We start from the raw sequence: 16,717 nt of genomic DNA on the forward strand, positions 1-16,717 counted from the left end.
CTCCAGCATGTACATCTCTATAGACAATGTTCTTGGTACTCTTTCCAGATGGATCAATAGCTATGTTCGTCCTTGCGAGCACACAAATAGACTCACGAGAAATAAGCCTTGATAGAGTGATGAATTATTTGTATCACTCAATGGAAGATGTTCGAGCATGGCCCCTGTACATGCGTACAACCTATTAGCAAATCAATGAACATTGTTCATGGACCAAATTACCATCATCCATTGATTCCGTTTCTTAGCAGAGGCGCATTCAGTCGTTATGCTTGATTTGGATGTAGCTTTCTTGCGATGGTAGTTCTCCCTAGTCTTTGCACGCTTGACCTCCCTTTGCTCTTCCGTCAAACATTTGTAGCTTTCTCTCCTCTTTTTTCTCCTTTCATCACCTGTCTATATTTTCTATTCAGGTACCTTGATAAAAAAAAAACGAACCTTGATACGCTCTAACCCACACCAGTCCACGAGCGCCGGCGACACCGCTTGCAATCAGCGATGATGGCGATGACAAATCGTAGGCCACCAGAGCAGCAACGATGATGGTGATGGCAACGGTGATGTTGATGGTGATGGCGATGGGTAGGCCGGCAAAGGGGCACTCCACACAGAGAAAATGGAGATCTAAGCACCAATGGTGATTCCAAAATGATGTACATGGGAAGTGTAACATAGAATCTTTAAAAATGATGTATCTAGAAAAGTTAAAATGAATAATAATTTAGAATGGAGGGAGTAGAACTATATTCTTTTTGGGTGGAAAGATTATACGGCTATCGTCTATTTTCAATGTTCCGTATTTTTTTCTATTTATCTTTGTATTAAGTAGAAAGAAGTTGGTTACAACGCGCTTCAAGCGCTCACAGGCGGCCATGTGTTAAGGGGTGGTAATGGGTCATGGGCCCTAGTGACCTCTTCACAGCTCAACAATGCCATTAAATTATTTAGTTCAAAATTATATAAGATTATAACCCGACCTTTTTAGGGCCCAGCCCTTAGATTTTCTAGTTCAAAATCTTGGGTCCTTTACCACCCCTAGCTACAGAGGAGCACAACTTAGCGAGGCCAAAGAACAAGGTGGACAGACTCGCAAAACAAGGCCAAAGGCCACAGTTGTCAATGTTCCCGCATTGACAACCACAGTTGTCAATGGCATCATGCATATGCCATTGATGTGGAAATGATGTCCTGGCGCTTGATTGGGAAACGGCCTACCCAACGTCCACGGAGCAAGCGCAGCCCGCAACACCAGTCTCCACTACGCTTATATCAGCAGGCGAGGTCTCGCCACCAGGGGCCGGAGCCTTAGCCGCCAACACTTAACAGGATGGGCTCTCATCATGCTGTTAAGCTTCCACAGGTCCCAGCAGTCCCATATTGGTGCACCATCCTAGCCCTACCCCTCATATGCTCGCTTCTCTCCTGCTGTCAGGCAAAATCAGCATGCAAATGCCCCAGCTCCGACCAGGATCCCAGAAACATGTACACATTGAGCAATACCTTCGACAACCTTCATGGCTACCTGGCTTCAAACTCAAGATATACGACGTTTCTATCAGCTGGTCTCGGGTATTACAAGAAACATCCTCCACCGAAGCTGAACTTATCTGAACCGGCGCTGCTTATCATTGATGAGCAATGGATCGAGTTGTGGGAACCAAGCGGCGATCGGACGACGATCCGCGAGGCATCCTTCAACGTCGTATTCACCATGAGCATCTACCAACCAAACAACCAGACGACGCCAGGTGGTGGTAATCTGATCTTCACCATACTCCCTCGCGACTTTCTGCTTGTCAATGAGCCCTTTGCTATTGCTGCACAACTCTATTCCTCCTGGGACACATCTAACCCTATCGTGGATACCAAACTCGCGGGCAACCAATTCACCATCATGGCCGGTACATGTGACCAGATGGTATCTATTCAGAAGACACTACTTAATAATGACAATAGTTTTGACAGTAGTTTTAACTGTGTGGAAATTGCCATAGAGCCGTCGGGGGCAGTAGTCGGTTCAAGGAAAAAGTACAGTTTTTCGATTGACTACAACTCTCTCGGCCATAATATGACGGTCCAGGTCAGCGTCGTCGACGGCGAAGAGGGAGGAAAGCAAAGCAGCGGCAGCAAGCACCGCGTCAACTTCAGCAACATCGTCTCTTCCCAGTCTGGCTTCTTCAGCTTCTCCTCCTCCATGGGGCAACTCTTTCAACTCGACACCTTCAACTCGACGGTCGACCGGCTCTCCGACGAGTTGGAAAAAATCCCTCACAAGAAGAAATGGACTACTATCATTGTATTGTCCTCCGTTCTCGGATCAGCAGCTGCCACCGTGGTCACGGTAGTTGCTGTGTATTGCTACTTCAACTCCAAGTACAGGGGGTGGAAGAAGGAGCTGGATCAGCTGGCCAAGTCCATCCAGCTGCTTCCAGGGGTGCCAACCCAATTCAGCTTCAGCGATATTCGAAGAGCAACCAACAACTTCCACGAGACGACGAAGCTGGGGCGAGGCGGGTTTGGCGCTGTGTATAGATGCAGGCTCCCTGGCGCCAAAAAGGGTGAGGCGCTCGAGGTCGCCGTTAAGAAGTTCAGTCGGGATGACAACCGACGTTATGAGGACTTCCTAGCAGAGGTCAGCGTCATCAATCGTCTCCGCCACAAAAATATCGTCCCTCTCGTCGGTAATGGCCCATATCCTATACTTTGTCTGTTTATGTATGAAATTACTTTTCCTTTGTCAACTGTATTTGAGGTTCTATTTCTGGTAGACTGGTAGTTAAACAACACTACTACCTCCGGTCATTTAAAGAAGGTTTTCATTCAGCTCATAAAAATTACAAGTGGGCTAAAAGTTTTGTATGAATCGTTTAAATGATGAGGGAGTACAAGATTTTTATGGGTTTTCGTCTTCTTTTTATAATTTTGTCAAATAGTCATGGTTTCCTTTAGCTTAACTGAGGCAATCCCTGAGGTTTGTCTATAGGGTGGCCCAGTTTTTTGTATAGAATAATATTGGTGGAGGATTACCAGTTGCTATTTTGTTTTTATAAACTAGATAAGAATTACATTTGCATACTTGATAGAAATTGTGAGGAAGAATAATAACCCTCAGGTATTTGGAAAAAAAACTTGCTGAGGATGGATATTTTCCTGAATCTAAAAAAGGCATATGAAAAGAATGCTCGAAAAATCTTTGATATAATAGTCGATGCCATATGCATCCGGTGCATGTGTGATATTTCTAAACAATAATCTTTTGCGAGTGTTGGAAAAGGTAGGCAATAGTTTTTCTTCTATATAATTTGTGGAATCAACTAGCAATAAGATGGCATGTGCAAATTGTGCAACTAGACCTATTATGGTTTTATAATTTTCTATTGTTTTTAGGTTATATTTGTGTGCTTCTACTTTATTAATCATTTCTTACTGGGCAATTTGAAATCAACAAAATTAACATATAATTCACTTGACCTCATTGTGTTCCACCGGTCACATGTCTTGTATCATGGGCGTTAACAAATGCAAGATGTTCAACCTCATGCGACCAGGGAACTTAAGACCTTGTTTAACTTGGGCCTCATATAGATTAAAGAAAAAGAATAGTGGTTATATGTTATAAATAGCTCGGCTATTTGGATCCTTGGATTATAAGGTTGGTTGTGTCTACAATATCAAAATAGTAGAGCGGAACGAAATTGTGATATACAATAATTTGGGTTATTGGACATTTATAATAACCAACCCAATTATCTAGGGTGTTTGGGTCTCATAGTGATTTTTTAGCCAATTTTTTTAGTATATAGATGGCATATGCATTAGTGATGCCTCGGAACGCTTTTTTATCTTATCGGATGCACACAAACTTGACGCTATTGATGTTTTATGTTTATCTACATCAAATGTGATACTATTAGAGAAGTTAAACATATGTTTATCTTCCTTGCTTCCCATTATTATATCTGCCTATATATTAGTGCGGGCTAATCAACTGTTTTATCATATTAATATGGGTAGAATTTTTTTATTTAAAACTTTGTTATATTAGTTCCCGCTTTTGAAAGAAAGTCAATAAGTGTTTGTGCATAAATTTTCAGGGTGGTCTTACAATAAAGGAGAGCCCTTACTTATCTACGAGTACATGCCTAATGGTAGCTTGGACCAACATCTCTTCAGGAGCGGTGGTAAACAGCAGCAACCAAATCAGATTAATAGGTGGGACACTCGTTATAACATGGTGAAGGATATTGCTACAGGACTGCACTATGTCCATCATGAGTATGAGCCTATGGTGCTCCACCGTGATATCAAGGCAAACAACATCATGATCGATTCCGCCTTCCAAGGACGCCTAGGGGATTTTGGACTTGCCTGTGTTGTGCCCGAGGGAAAGAAATCCTACACTGACATAGGCGCCCCTGGAACCCTTGGCTTCAGGGCACCTGAGTATGTTCAAAGTGGAAAGGCCACAACCAAGTCGGACATCTTTGCATTCGGGGTCCTCATTCTGGAGATTGTAACAGGCAAGGTGGCGGTTGATGCGCAGTTCTGTCATCTTACAGATTGGGTCTGGCGTCTTCACAAGGAGGGTAGGCTACTCGATGCTATTGACCCTCAGCTAACAACAGAGTTTCAAGCCAGCGATGCCAAGCGCCTGCTACTTCTCGGTTTGGCATGCAGCAACCCGAACCCATCGGACCGGCCAACTATGGTGGAAGCAGTGCAGATCATAACCAAATCGGCACCGCCACCAGACGTGCCTCTTGAGAAGCCAAGGTTTGTGTGGCCACCAGAAGGGCTTTCCTTGAGCTCTGACTACAGCACGGAGCTGAGCAGTTTGGGCAGCAGTCTGACAGTCAGGATCGAGATGACTGCAGGACATGGCTCTTCTGAGAACGGAGGCAATAGTTTGCACCACCGTCCCATCACTCCCATGGCAGGGCCTTCACAGGAGCTTTTCTCCATTTATCACACCGCTGAGTAGTGACTGAAAGGTAGTTGGTTGCGGCATCGATTTGATTTGCTTCACCGAAGCCTTGGGTGTGTTTGTATAAGGGTGTGCCATATGTTGTGTAACCTTTTCAACCTTTTCAGATACGGTGTGTTTGGTTTGTAAGGTAGTAGATAGTAATAAAGTTGAGGTATGTATGAACTAGCATTATAGTTCAATGTAATAACAATCTTTCATAGTTTAACCTATTGATACTCTTAATTACTAATAATGTCTAACAATACAGTAATTGAACGTAGTTTGTGGAGGCAGGCCAATTTAGTTGTTTTGGTCCACTGGTTTGATCCCTCGCTTCACCAAGGATACCATCTACATCATCTTCACCAAGCAATTGGCATGTACTATCTCTGGTGCAATTTAGATCCTCTTTGGTAGAGCTCCGCTCCCAACAGACCCATTTGCAACTCCAGCGGATCCTCTACTAGCCTTTTTTTATGAAACAAGAGGGGTAATCTGAAAGGATCGTGGCCCAAGAAGGGGGTTGAATTGGGACTTTTTCAAATTTCTACCTAGTCCTTAACCTAGACTAGTATTGCCCAATCTACAAATTTGAAACCTAGTCACTAGAGCACGCTAGCAAAAGGTCTTTAGGTAGGTAAACACACTATCATGATCATTTTATCTAGATGTTTGCACACTAGCAAGATCAAAACATAAGCAAGAGTTCACACTACCATGCAAGTTGTCCTAGTCAATCTACAAGCAATTAAGAGCAAGAATAACAACAAATGGATTTAATTGCTTGAAATAAAATTAAGGGACACGAGACAACCGGATTTTTTCCCGTGGTATCGAGGAGTTGACGCCCTCCCAATCCACGTTGGAGCACCCACACAAGGGTACAGCTCCCTTGCTTCACCAAGGAGCAAGTGATCACTAAGAATGCTCCTTCTCCATCTCCGGAACGGCGAGCTTCACACCGTGTACAATCTTCTTGTCTTGGGGCTCCCACAAACTCCAAGAGCTCACCAAGAACCTCCCGATCACCAAGATCGGCTAGGTGCCGTCAAACACCAAGAGTAACAAGCTCCTAAGCCTTCACTTGACCTACACTCAGTTGGCCCTAGCTCAAGCACACTTGCTACACTTGCAAAGGTTGAATTCTTCAAGGTTGAAGCACAATCAATGTACTAGATCTTCTCTCTTTTGCTCAAAGCACTTTCTCTTCATATCAAAGGTGGCCTCAAGTATTCAGGGTGTCAAAGTCACTTCAAATGAGCCAGGGGGTGCCCTTATATAGAGTGGAGAGGGTCAAATGGCCGTTGGAAGTCCACTGCAGAAAAACTGTGACCACCGGAAGAACCGACGGGTGACAAATTTGAGGCGTCGGTTCAACCGGTCTCTCCGTGTCCAATTAGTAGCCGTTGGGGTTTCTGACACAGTATCCAGGCTTGCGTCATTGCACCGATGCATGCTCCGTAGAGGCGTCGGTTCAACCGGTGCTGAAGAGGTGTTCACTGATCAACTCAAACAAGCTCTCTGGAACATAGTACATCCAATGCACCGGTGGTTGATTCTGAAGCGTCGGTTCAACCGGTGCTAAAGAGGAGTTGAGGTCCACCAAAACATGCTCTCTGGAACATAGTACATCTAATGCACCGGTGCTTATCTTTTTGACCATCGGTTCAACCGGTGCTATAGAGATTGTTGATTTGAATTCTGCTTGCTTCCAGAGAGATAGACCGACAGGGACGTCGGAACTTCCGCCAAGCGTCGGATGCACCGATGCTAAGGCATCGGTTAAACCGGTGCTGCTGTTTTTCTTTGTTTTCAACTGAATTGACTTGGATTTGAATGTAACTTTGATTGTTTCTTCTTCCAAGCGTTGTGTTAACTTTTATTGACCATCTTGGGCTGTTTTTAATCGAGTGTGCAAGATTTCTAAGGCCAACTCAATTTTGGTCAAGCTACTAACTCATGAACCCCTCTTAATAGTACGGTCAAGAACTAAAAACTATAAACCCTAGCTAAATCAAGTGTCCTTCATCTCCTTGTGACACTTGAGACTAGAAAGGTTCTTAATCTTTAAAATTGAGTCCTTGGCACGCATGGTTGTTCCGAATTGAGGGGTCTCCTTTCACATTTCATATGAGACTAATCTAATTATAAATTTTCCTTCAAAACACACGTTAGTCGCATACGGTTGTCATTAATCACCGAAACTTACCATTAGCATCTATCGGCCTAGATGCGCTTCATAATCCCCTACTGATTATATATTAAAAGTAAAATGATACAAAAACAAAGTGCAAGTTTAGGAAACAAAAGAAAGAAACGAAGAAAATAAAGTAAATTACACAAGGGCTTCTAGCCATGATGTCATATGAGCTTTGAATCTGACTTTTGCTCTTAGAATTGTAACTTACATTGGAGATCGAAGGAGGAGAGCAATCCAAGAGAGGGGGCCAGAGCACAGCCATAGGACTTGTAGATATATAGGAGAAGATAATATGGGCCACATGGGCCTTACACTATGGGCCTTAACACCCCCCTTCAAACTCAAGGTGGAAGCGGAGGATCTGAAGCATTGAGTTTGAGCATGTTAAACCAATGTTGTTCTTGAGTTTGTGCCTTTGTGAAGAAATCTGCCACTTGCAGTTCCGAGGGCACATACTGAAGATCAATTGTTTTCTGATGACAATGAGACCGAGTGAACGAGGCATCAACACCAATATGCTTTGTGAGTTCATGCTTCACAGAATCATGTGCAATCTGTATGGCGCTAGTATTATCACAGAGAAGAGGCGTGGGACCATCACAAGAGATACCAAAGTCAGCTAACAACCATCGCAACCATATAATCTCCGAAGTAGTGGTGGCCAGAGCTCGAAGCTCTGCCTCTGTACTAGACCGGGATACAGCTGCCTGCTTCTTGGACTTCCACGCAATAGGAGAAGAACCAAGAAAAATACAATAGCCCGTAACCGAATGACGATTGATGGGGTCACTCGCCCAAGTGGCGTCTGAATAGGCATGAAGGTGAAGTGGACTATCACGAGCATAGAACAAACATTGAGAAGATGTCCCCCTTAGGTATCTCAGCACACGAAGTAAATGGCCATAATGAACCGAGGTAGGAGCACTGACAAACTGACTCAAGATATGAACTGCATGAGCAATATCAGGTCTAGTAACAGTGAGATAGACAAGGCTACCAACAATATGCCTATACCGAGAGGGATCCTCCAAAGGTTTACCATCACTAGGACGAAGTTTCAAGTTAAGTTCCATAGGTGTCGCAGCTCTGCGGTGACCACTAAGTCCAGAACGAGCAACAAGATCTAGTATGTACTTAGATTGAGAAAGATAGTAGCCCTTTGTAGATTGCAAAACCTCAATCCCTAAGAAATAACTGAGAGGACCCAAGTCTGACATCTGAAATTGCTCACTGAGTTGCTTCTTCACATGAGAAATATGCTCCGGATCGTCACCTGTAATCAGCATGTCATCAACATATAACAAGAGTAGAGTACGTCCTCGTGGAGAGAGATGAATAAATAAAGCAGGGTCATGCTCACTAGAAGAGAAACCAGCATCCCTGATAACAGAAGCAAATCTCTCAAACCAAGAACGGGGGGCCTGCTTCAAACCATACAAGGCTCGACGAAGACGACAAACATATCCAGAAGGAGCATCAACACCAGGTGGGGGATGCATATAAACTTCTTCATGCAAATCACCATGAAGAAAAGCGTTCTTGACATCCATCTGAGAGATAGTCCAGGAAGAAGAAGCAGCCACATCAATCAGAGTATGAACAGTAGTCATGTGTGCGACTGGAGCAAAGGTTTCATCATAATCGCGACCTTGGGTCTGTTGGAAGCTTCTAGCCACAAGGCGTGCTTTATATCGCTCAATAGACCCATCAGATTTGGTTTTAATTTTGAAGACCCACTTGGATGTAATAGGCACAACCTGTGACGGTAAAGGAACAATATCCCAAGTGCCAGTACGATCAAGGGCAGCCAGCTCCTCAGACATAGCAAGTTGCCACTCTGGAATGAGAGAAGCTTCCTGATAAGTGGATGGTTCACCAACAACAACATTAGCACGAGGATACCCAAACACGGTGCGATCTCGTAGATTGTATCTTTGACCATCCTGTAACAGATCAGGAGCAACAGGAACCGTATGTGACTCATCAACATTAGTAGAATCATCAACAGCAGGAGCATCAGGACTGGCCGAGGTGGTAGTGCTAGAACGGCGAATGTAGACTTGGGTGACAGGTGGTTTAGAAAAAGAATGGGAAGGAGCAGGAGCAGGAGCAGGAGCAGGTGAGGTATGTGAAGGTGGTGAGATGGAAATAGGAATAGGAGGAATAGTTGAAGAGGATGATGGTGTAGTGAATGGGACAGTGGATGGTGGTGTCACAGGAGCATTAGTAGTGGGTGAAATTGGAGGAAGGCACATAAAGGAGGTAGACTCTATGGGAGAATATGAAGAGTGGGTAGAAGAATTGTAAAAGAAAGGACGATTTTCCGCAAAGGTAACATCACGAGAAATACGAATACGGCGAGAAGAAAGATCATAACACCTATATCCTTTATGCTCAGGACTATAACCTAGAAAAACACACTCAACAGATTGTGCAGTCAGTTTAGTCCGCTCGCGAGGTGCAAGTAAGACATAGCATGTACAACCAAAAACTCGAAGATGGTCATATCTCGGAGGAGTACCAAAAAGTACTTCCCCAGGACATTTACCGGCGAGCTTGGAGGACGGCTGTCTATTAATGAGATAAACTGCAGTGGAAACAGCTTCGCCCCAAAAATGAGAAGGAACAAAAGAAGATATCAAAAGGGTGCGAGCCGTCTCTATAAGATGGCGATGTTTGCGTTCAGCAACACCATTCTGAGCATGAGCACCAGGACAAGAAAGCTGAGCAAGAGTACCCTCCGAAGCCAAAAACTGACGAAAAGTATCAGATAAATATTCACCACCAGAGTCGGAACGAAACACTTTGATAGGAGCAGAGAACTGAGTGTGAATCATGCAAACAAAAGACTCATAAATGGAGCGCAACTCAGAGCGATGTTTCATTAAATAGATCCAAGTATAACGAGAGTGATCATCAATAAAAATGACATAATATTTATGACCACCCTTTGAAACAAAAGGAGCTGGGCCCCATACATCAGAATGAACAAGATCAAAAGGTCTACTAGAATGAGAAACACTAGATGGATATGGAAGTTGTATTTGTTTTCCAAGTTTGCAACCCTTACAATGAAAACTAGACTCGACAGATGTATGGCCTAAACATCCTGACTTTACTAAGGTGGACAAACGAGATCCACAGAGGTGACCAAGACGATGATACCATTGGGCAAAAGACGCAGTAGAGACCGATGCAGCGAAAGACACAGGAGGCGGAGCCACGGTGGATGAAGGAAGATGCAAAGTGTCCAAAAGGTAGAGGCTAGGAGCACCCCTACGGCGACGGCCAGTCCCAATCACAGCTCCGCTCCGACGATCCTGAACAAAACATGATGAGTCATCAAATCCAACAAAGCAATTATGGTCTGCAATTTGTCCTACTGAGAGAAGATTCATAGACAGCTGAGGTACAAAAGAAATATTGGGTACAGAAAAACGAGAATTGCAAATTGAACCCTGATGAGTAATATGACAAGATGTACCATCAGCTGTCTGAACTGAAGCACCATCAACGACTGGCTTGCAAGAAGCTAACTCTGACTGATCGGAGGTCACATGAAAGGAAGCCCCTGAGTCAAGAACCCAAGATGGTCATGGAGCAGCAGCAGATGAGGCAGCGGCAACAGACACCGAGCCTCTAGGAGTGGAACCAGTATCATGGCCACGAGCAGCACGACGAGCACGGAAGTCTACCAACTTCTGCGGATAGTGAGCAAAACAATAATCTGAACTGTGATTGGTCTTGCCACAATGTTTACAAGGCTCTAAAGATGAAGCCTTGCGTCCGCCAAACCTCTGGGAAGCAGCCAACACACTGTGAGAGCCTGAACCAGGAGCAATAGACATAGACTTAAGACGGGTCTCTTCTGCAAATAAGTCAGACAAGGCCTGTGACATAGTGAGAGTAGAAGAATCCTGAAGCAGTCGTGTACGAAGAGAATCGTACTCAGCTCGAACACCCATAACGAATCTATATGTAAGAAACTTCTCAATGGATTGATGTGCTGGACACGGATTAGCGGTGCATTCAGGTACCATGGAGGTCAAGGCACCCATCAGTCGATCAAATGCAGTGTAATACTCATCAATAGACATGTCATTTTGCTCAATGACATGAGTTTGCTACATGAACGTGTGTAAGAGGGCACCACTGTCCTGAACATAACGCTCCTTCAAACTGTTCCAAATGCCCTTGGCTGTTTTAAACTTACGAAGGCTCATAATCATGGTTTGTTTAGTACTACTGACCATAGCAGCCATGACTTTCCCATCATTAATCTCCCAGTCCTTAACAGCAGCGGCATTACAACCATCATTGTTAAGCACGGGTTTGTCATCAGTCAAGTGGGAAAGTAAACCATAGCCCCTCAGTGCAGTTTCAACAGAAAAGGACCATTCAGGATAGTTTTGACCATCTAAAATGATATTGATGACTATAGCATTGATCTGAGACATGTTGAAGTGTGCTACCACTGATCAAATCAACAAGGAGTAGCACAAGAAACAGAGACCAAATACCAGACGAGATGCAGCAGCAGCACAGAACAGAGGACTGAGGCACTTGGCAAAACAGAGCACCCACAAAACAGAGCACTTGGCCGCGCGGGCGCTGTGATGGGCAGACGGCGGCGGCGACGGGCCGCGCCGTCTGTGAGGACGAGCCGTCCGGGCGGCGAGGAAGGGAGCCGCGATGGGGCCTTCAGGTGGAGGCGGCACGAATCGGCCGGATCCGCGACGGACGGATGACGGTGACTGGCGGAGCGGACGGCAGCCGCGCGACAGGCGCGGCGGACGGGCTCCGCACGACGGGCGTGAGGCCCCGCAGCAACGTCCGCGACGGGCGGACGGTCGCGCGGATGGAGGACCGCGGCCGCGCAAGGACGAGCCGGTGGGGACGGGCGGTGAAGAGGAGGACGAGGCAGCACAGCGACGGGAAGGGTGGTGGCTCAGATCGAAACCCTAAGCTCTGGTGCCATGTAACTTACATTGGAGATCGAAGGAGGAGAGCAATCCAAGAGAGGGGGCCAGAGCACAGCCATAGGACTTGTAGATATATAGGAGAAGATAATATGGGCCACATGGGCCTTACACTATGGGCCTTGCACTATGGGCCTTAACAAGAATAACTAACGCAAACTCTTTCTTGAAGTGCTGGAGACAATTATGAAGGTTGGGTTGAATTCCTTTGAAGATAAAGTCATTATGTTGCATCCAAATACTCCAACTCATAAACACAATGATTTCCATAAAGAAAGGAACACCAAGTTGAAGCTTGAACTGTTCTAGGGTGACAAAAGGGTCATCCAAGTTCACAATAAGGCCTATCGAGGCCCAGCAAGCCTAAGAGAAAGAACAGTGGATGAAAAGATGAGCCAAGGATTCCTCCATTGCCAATGGGCATAGAACACAGTTGTAATCAGGGATGTCCAAATTTCTTCTTCTAAGCAGCTCTCTGGTACTCAGCCTATCATTTAAAAGCAGCCAAAAGAAAACCTTGTGTTTATTTTGGCAAGTTGATTTCCATAGCCAGTTGAAAGCAGCATGAATGACTCTATGTCCTGTGAGATGTACATATGCTTTAGCTGATGAAAAAAAGGAGTACCCCAAATGTAAGTCCACAGATCATGTTCATCAGTTTCCTGTAAACTATTCAGATCTGCTGCAAGAGTATTCAGCTGTTGCAGAGCAATAGCAAAAATTAGCAGGTGAAACAAATATTCAGGACCCACTGCATCCATAGCAGATTTAATTGAGATTCCTTTTGTCTTGGCAAATGAGAAGAGTTCAAGAAAATTCTGCTCAGGCACTTTATTAAGCCAAAGATCCTCCCAAAATAAACATGTGATTCCATCTTTCACCTGTACCATAGCTAAGCCTTTGTAAGAAACTAGCAATTTTAAGATGTCTCTCCACCAAAATGAGCCTTTTTTTCCTAGTGTTGGGCAGGGGTCCATTGCTATAGTATTTCTCCCAAATGAGCTGCACCCATGGCAGATCAGCTCTGTTAAAGAATTTATGCAAGTATTTCAGAAGTAGCGCTTCATTCTGTGTTCTAAGATTAAGAACACCCAAACCTCCTCCTTTCTTTGGTAAACATACCACGCTCCAAGCAGCTTTTGGTGGATATTTTGCATTAATATTTGCCCCTCTCCAAAGACAGTGCTTTCTGTATTTGTCAATTCTAGCCTTCTATTTTGGGAGGTGTTGGGGATGCACCTAAGATTTCAAGGGGTAAGCACACCTTTGTGTACAAAAGAGGCCCAAAATAGAGGTCTGAGAGCTTGTTTGTGAGGTCTAAGGACTTAGTTGCAGCATCCAGAAACCTGTTTGTAAGTTTTAGGGACTAATCTGTAAATCTCAGGGACCTTCTTGTAATATTCGACCCTACCAATGGAACAAATATAAACAACCATCTCCTCCTCCTCCCTATAAATAGCACCCCATGGGTTGGAGGTAGGGACTTTTGGCTATTTGCTCTCTTGCCCCGTTGCTTGCTCTCCCTCTCATCCTAAAATTACTACATTGAGCTTCGGTCACTCTTTATCTTTTCTGTTTGGTTTCGGCTCATCCGATCTCCAACAGGAGGCCTCCAATCCCCTTCTTCCACCCTCCATTTATGGAGGATCTCTAGGGAGCTCTCTATTGAAAAATAGAATTGATGGCTATTGTTAGAGTTTCAAGCAAATTTGGAGGTTCTTAAAAAATAGAGATAACTTCTATTTAGCATTTAGTGGTTCTGATTTAGAAGGCTGTTGTTGGAATTGCTATGAAAGCTTATCCATAACCTCCCAAATTTGCGAGGTTGTGGACAAACCTCCTTGCATTTCTAAGGTTGAGGAATGAAGGGCACCTGAGTTGTGAAAAACATGAGGAAGAGAAAAGAAAATAAGCTAAGGTTCCAAAACATAGGATTAGAAAAATATCAAGCGAGATATCAAATTCTAAAATGTCTGAATGCTATGTACAGGCTTGGGCATGGCTTCATCGCGCAGGAAGTGCTCGAAGAGCTTCAGGCCTTGCCGCGGGCGGTGGAGGGGAACCTCGTGCCCCGCACCTCGGATCGTCACCAGTGTCAAACCCTTGTACACTTGGCACCATCCACCAACCTAAGCAAGATTCACCACGGCATGACAACATGATAAAAGTTGCTTTGAAAAAAAGAAGGCGGTTAATCTATCATTGTTGCTGTAGTAGTGGCACACTGACACTAACCTCTTTGCCGTCATACCAAGGATACCAGTTTGTCACTGTTGGTAGAGAGAGCGCATCGATGGAGTATCTCGTCCCAGTGAGGGGGACAACAGAATCAGCATCACCGCTGCCAGATAACATGTCCAATGTGAGAGATTAAAATTCACACGGATTTACCAAGTCAAAATTACTGTACTACACACATATCATGATGAAGTGTTATGCCAAAAATCAGTAATGTCTCCAGTTTTAAAGATTTAGTATTCAGAGCAAACCATGTTCACCCAAAAAAAAACAGCATACCTGAACACCCATATCCGTTTGCCTGCTGCAATAAGTTCACGGTAAATAGGAAGCATGGACCTCGGTGAATCTTTCCAATATTCATAAATTGGGTCGCTGCAAACAAACAGTGGTGTTTACTGTCTAGTGCAAAATCTTAATAAGAGCGTAGTTGGGCAGCTTTTACTAGTTGTGACCAAAACAGGACAAAACCAGCAGAACAGACCTGCAGCCTACCCAGGCATATGGTATTCCAGTGACATTGGCGTGTAAAGCTTTCTGCACCTCAGGTAAGTTGTAGTACTTTGTGGAGTACTTTTCGGTGCAGGGATCATATCCTCTGGGAAGCCAGGGCTACATTTGAACAAATGTGTTGTCAGGAGATACAAGAACAAATATGCTTCGTAAGTATAACACTTTCAGAAGTGTGATTATACAGTAAATAGTTGCCAATTATCAAAAGAAGCTAGAAATTAACAATTCAATTATGTGGTACTGCCATGAGTTATCAGCAAAATGTCATGTTTTGGTAGCAAAGCAAACATACCGTTCTTCCTCTTATTAGCCAGCACTTACGCACTGAAGTCTTCTTACAGGTAGGAGTATAGATGCTGTATGCATCAATTTTCCCTTGCTCAGCCACAGCAACTTCTAAAATCTTCTTACACTCCTCCGACGGGTGCTCGGATTCATCGAACTCGCAGGCCAGCCGCAACTTCTCATAGGTTTCATCTGAGATAAGCCCATGCGTCCACCAGTACTCAAATGTTCCAATGTAGTCATGGTAGTCGTCAATTACCGCATTTCCGACCTAGAGCATTGACAGAACACTTGATCATTTCTGACCAGAAATGAGTGAAACTAATCAAGAGAGCATTGAAAAAAAAAATTGAACTTAAGAAGATCGGACCATGAAGCCTTTGAAGTTTAGGATTGGCTTTTCAACTCCTTTGTTGTTCCGGTATACTACCTGAGACAACTGAGGCACATAATGACCTGAAAAACGGTCATAGCAACAGATTTGGCCCGAGGAATGTAAATGTGATCACTAGGAAACGCTAATTGCATAATCTCTCTGCTAAAGTCGACCAATTGCAACAGCAATTCACCTCCGTAGCTCTCCCCTGTGATGTAGAAATCACGATACTTGTACTGTGGAAATCGCTCCAGCCAATTCACCAAGAAAGTGTACGAGTCATGGGCTGCAAAACAGCATTAGCAGGAAACAGAGTTAGAATTACAAAAGAATCATGAAAAATTATAATACTAGAACTAGACAAGTAGCTACATTATCCCTTCCCCCAATTCACCTGTCTTGTTGTCGCCGGCATTGTACAGATCGGAGGTGGTGTTGGAGTAGGAGTAGCCGACGCCGGCCGGCGAGTCCAAGAACAGCATGTTCGCCACTGCAACCCAACCAGCCAATCATCCCCATGGCCAACAAAGCTTCAAATCAAAGCAGGCCACTGCGCATAGGAAGCGAGAAGGCATCGAAATCGGACCTTTGTTCCAGGGGTAGGCGTTCAAGGACAGCGTCCTGCCGTCGGCGTTGATCCGGAAGGCGCCGAGCTCCTCCGACGCGCCGTAGCCGACGGAGGAGCACCCGGGGCCGCCGTTGAGCCAGAGCACGAGCGGCGCGGACTCCGAGGGCACGCCAGCCGCCTCGATGAGCCAGTAGAAGAGCGCCCGCCCCGCGGCCGCGTCGACGGTGACGTAGCCGGAGTACATGGAGAAGTTGACCGGCGGCTGCCCCGGCAGGCTGCCGATGCGGTCCGCCTCCGCCGCTGCCGTCGCGGCCGCGGCGCCGCAGCAGGACAACGCCAGCACGGCGGCCAGAGCCGCGGCGGCCGCCATTGGCGCTCGCGGCGGGTCAGCTGGGGGCGCTGGTTGGAGAAGAGCAGCAGAGCACGCTGGATGAGTTGACGAGGTGTGGAGGTGGAGGACCAATGGAATCGAACGGAACGATGGTAGCTGATGATTCGGGGAAGCGTATTGGTTGTTTACTGTCCCGTACATTGGCCCACTTGTTCTCGCCACGTGTAGCTTGAAACTACATTTCCATCTTTGGGTACACGA

At 45.3% G+C, this 16,717-nt stretch overlaps 2 protein-coding genes across 2 annotated transcripts; one reads left to right on the plus strand and one right to left on the minus strand.

Annotated features, from left to right (window-relative positions):
- The first annotated feature begins 1,379 nt into the window (after positions 1–1,379).
- LOC120710459 (probable L-type lectin-domain containing receptor kinase S.5) lies at positions 1,380–5,130 on the plus strand. Its single transcript, XM_039996142.1, has 2 exons — positions 1,380–2,681; positions 4,095–5,130. The coding sequence occupies exons 1-2, from the start codon at positions 1,481–1,483 to the stop codon at positions 4,979–4,981; spliced, it is 2,088 nt and encodes a 695-aa protein (XP_039852076.1). The 5' UTR covers positions 1,380–1,480; the 3' UTR covers positions 4,982–5,130.
- Positions 5,131–13,872: 8,742 nt separating this feature from the next.
- LOC120705922 (serine carboxypeptidase II-1-like) lies at positions 13,873–16,688 on the minus strand. Its single transcript, XM_039990484.1, has 9 exons — positions 16,144–16,688; positions 15,952–16,047; positions 15,751–15,843; positions 15,552–15,637; positions 15,189–15,452; positions 14,868–14,995; positions 14,663–14,758; positions 14,381–14,486; positions 13,873–14,274 (listed from the first exon to the last, which is right to left on the minus strand). The coding sequence occupies exons 1-9, from the start codon at positions 16,655–16,657 to the stop codon at positions 14,110–14,112; spliced, it is 1,548 nt and encodes a 515-aa protein (XP_039846418.1). The 5' UTR covers positions 16,658–16,688; the 3' UTR covers positions 13,873–14,109.
- Between the last annotated feature and the right edge of the window lie 29 nt (positions 16,689–16,717).

The sequence above is a fragment of the Panicum virgatum genome, chromosome 5K (assembly GCF_016808335.1).
Source record: "Panicum virgatum strain AP13 chromosome 5K, P.virgatum_v5, whole genome shotgun sequence".
NCBI lineage: Eukaryota > Viridiplantae > Streptophyta > Magnoliopsida > Poales > Poaceae > Panicum > Panicum virgatum.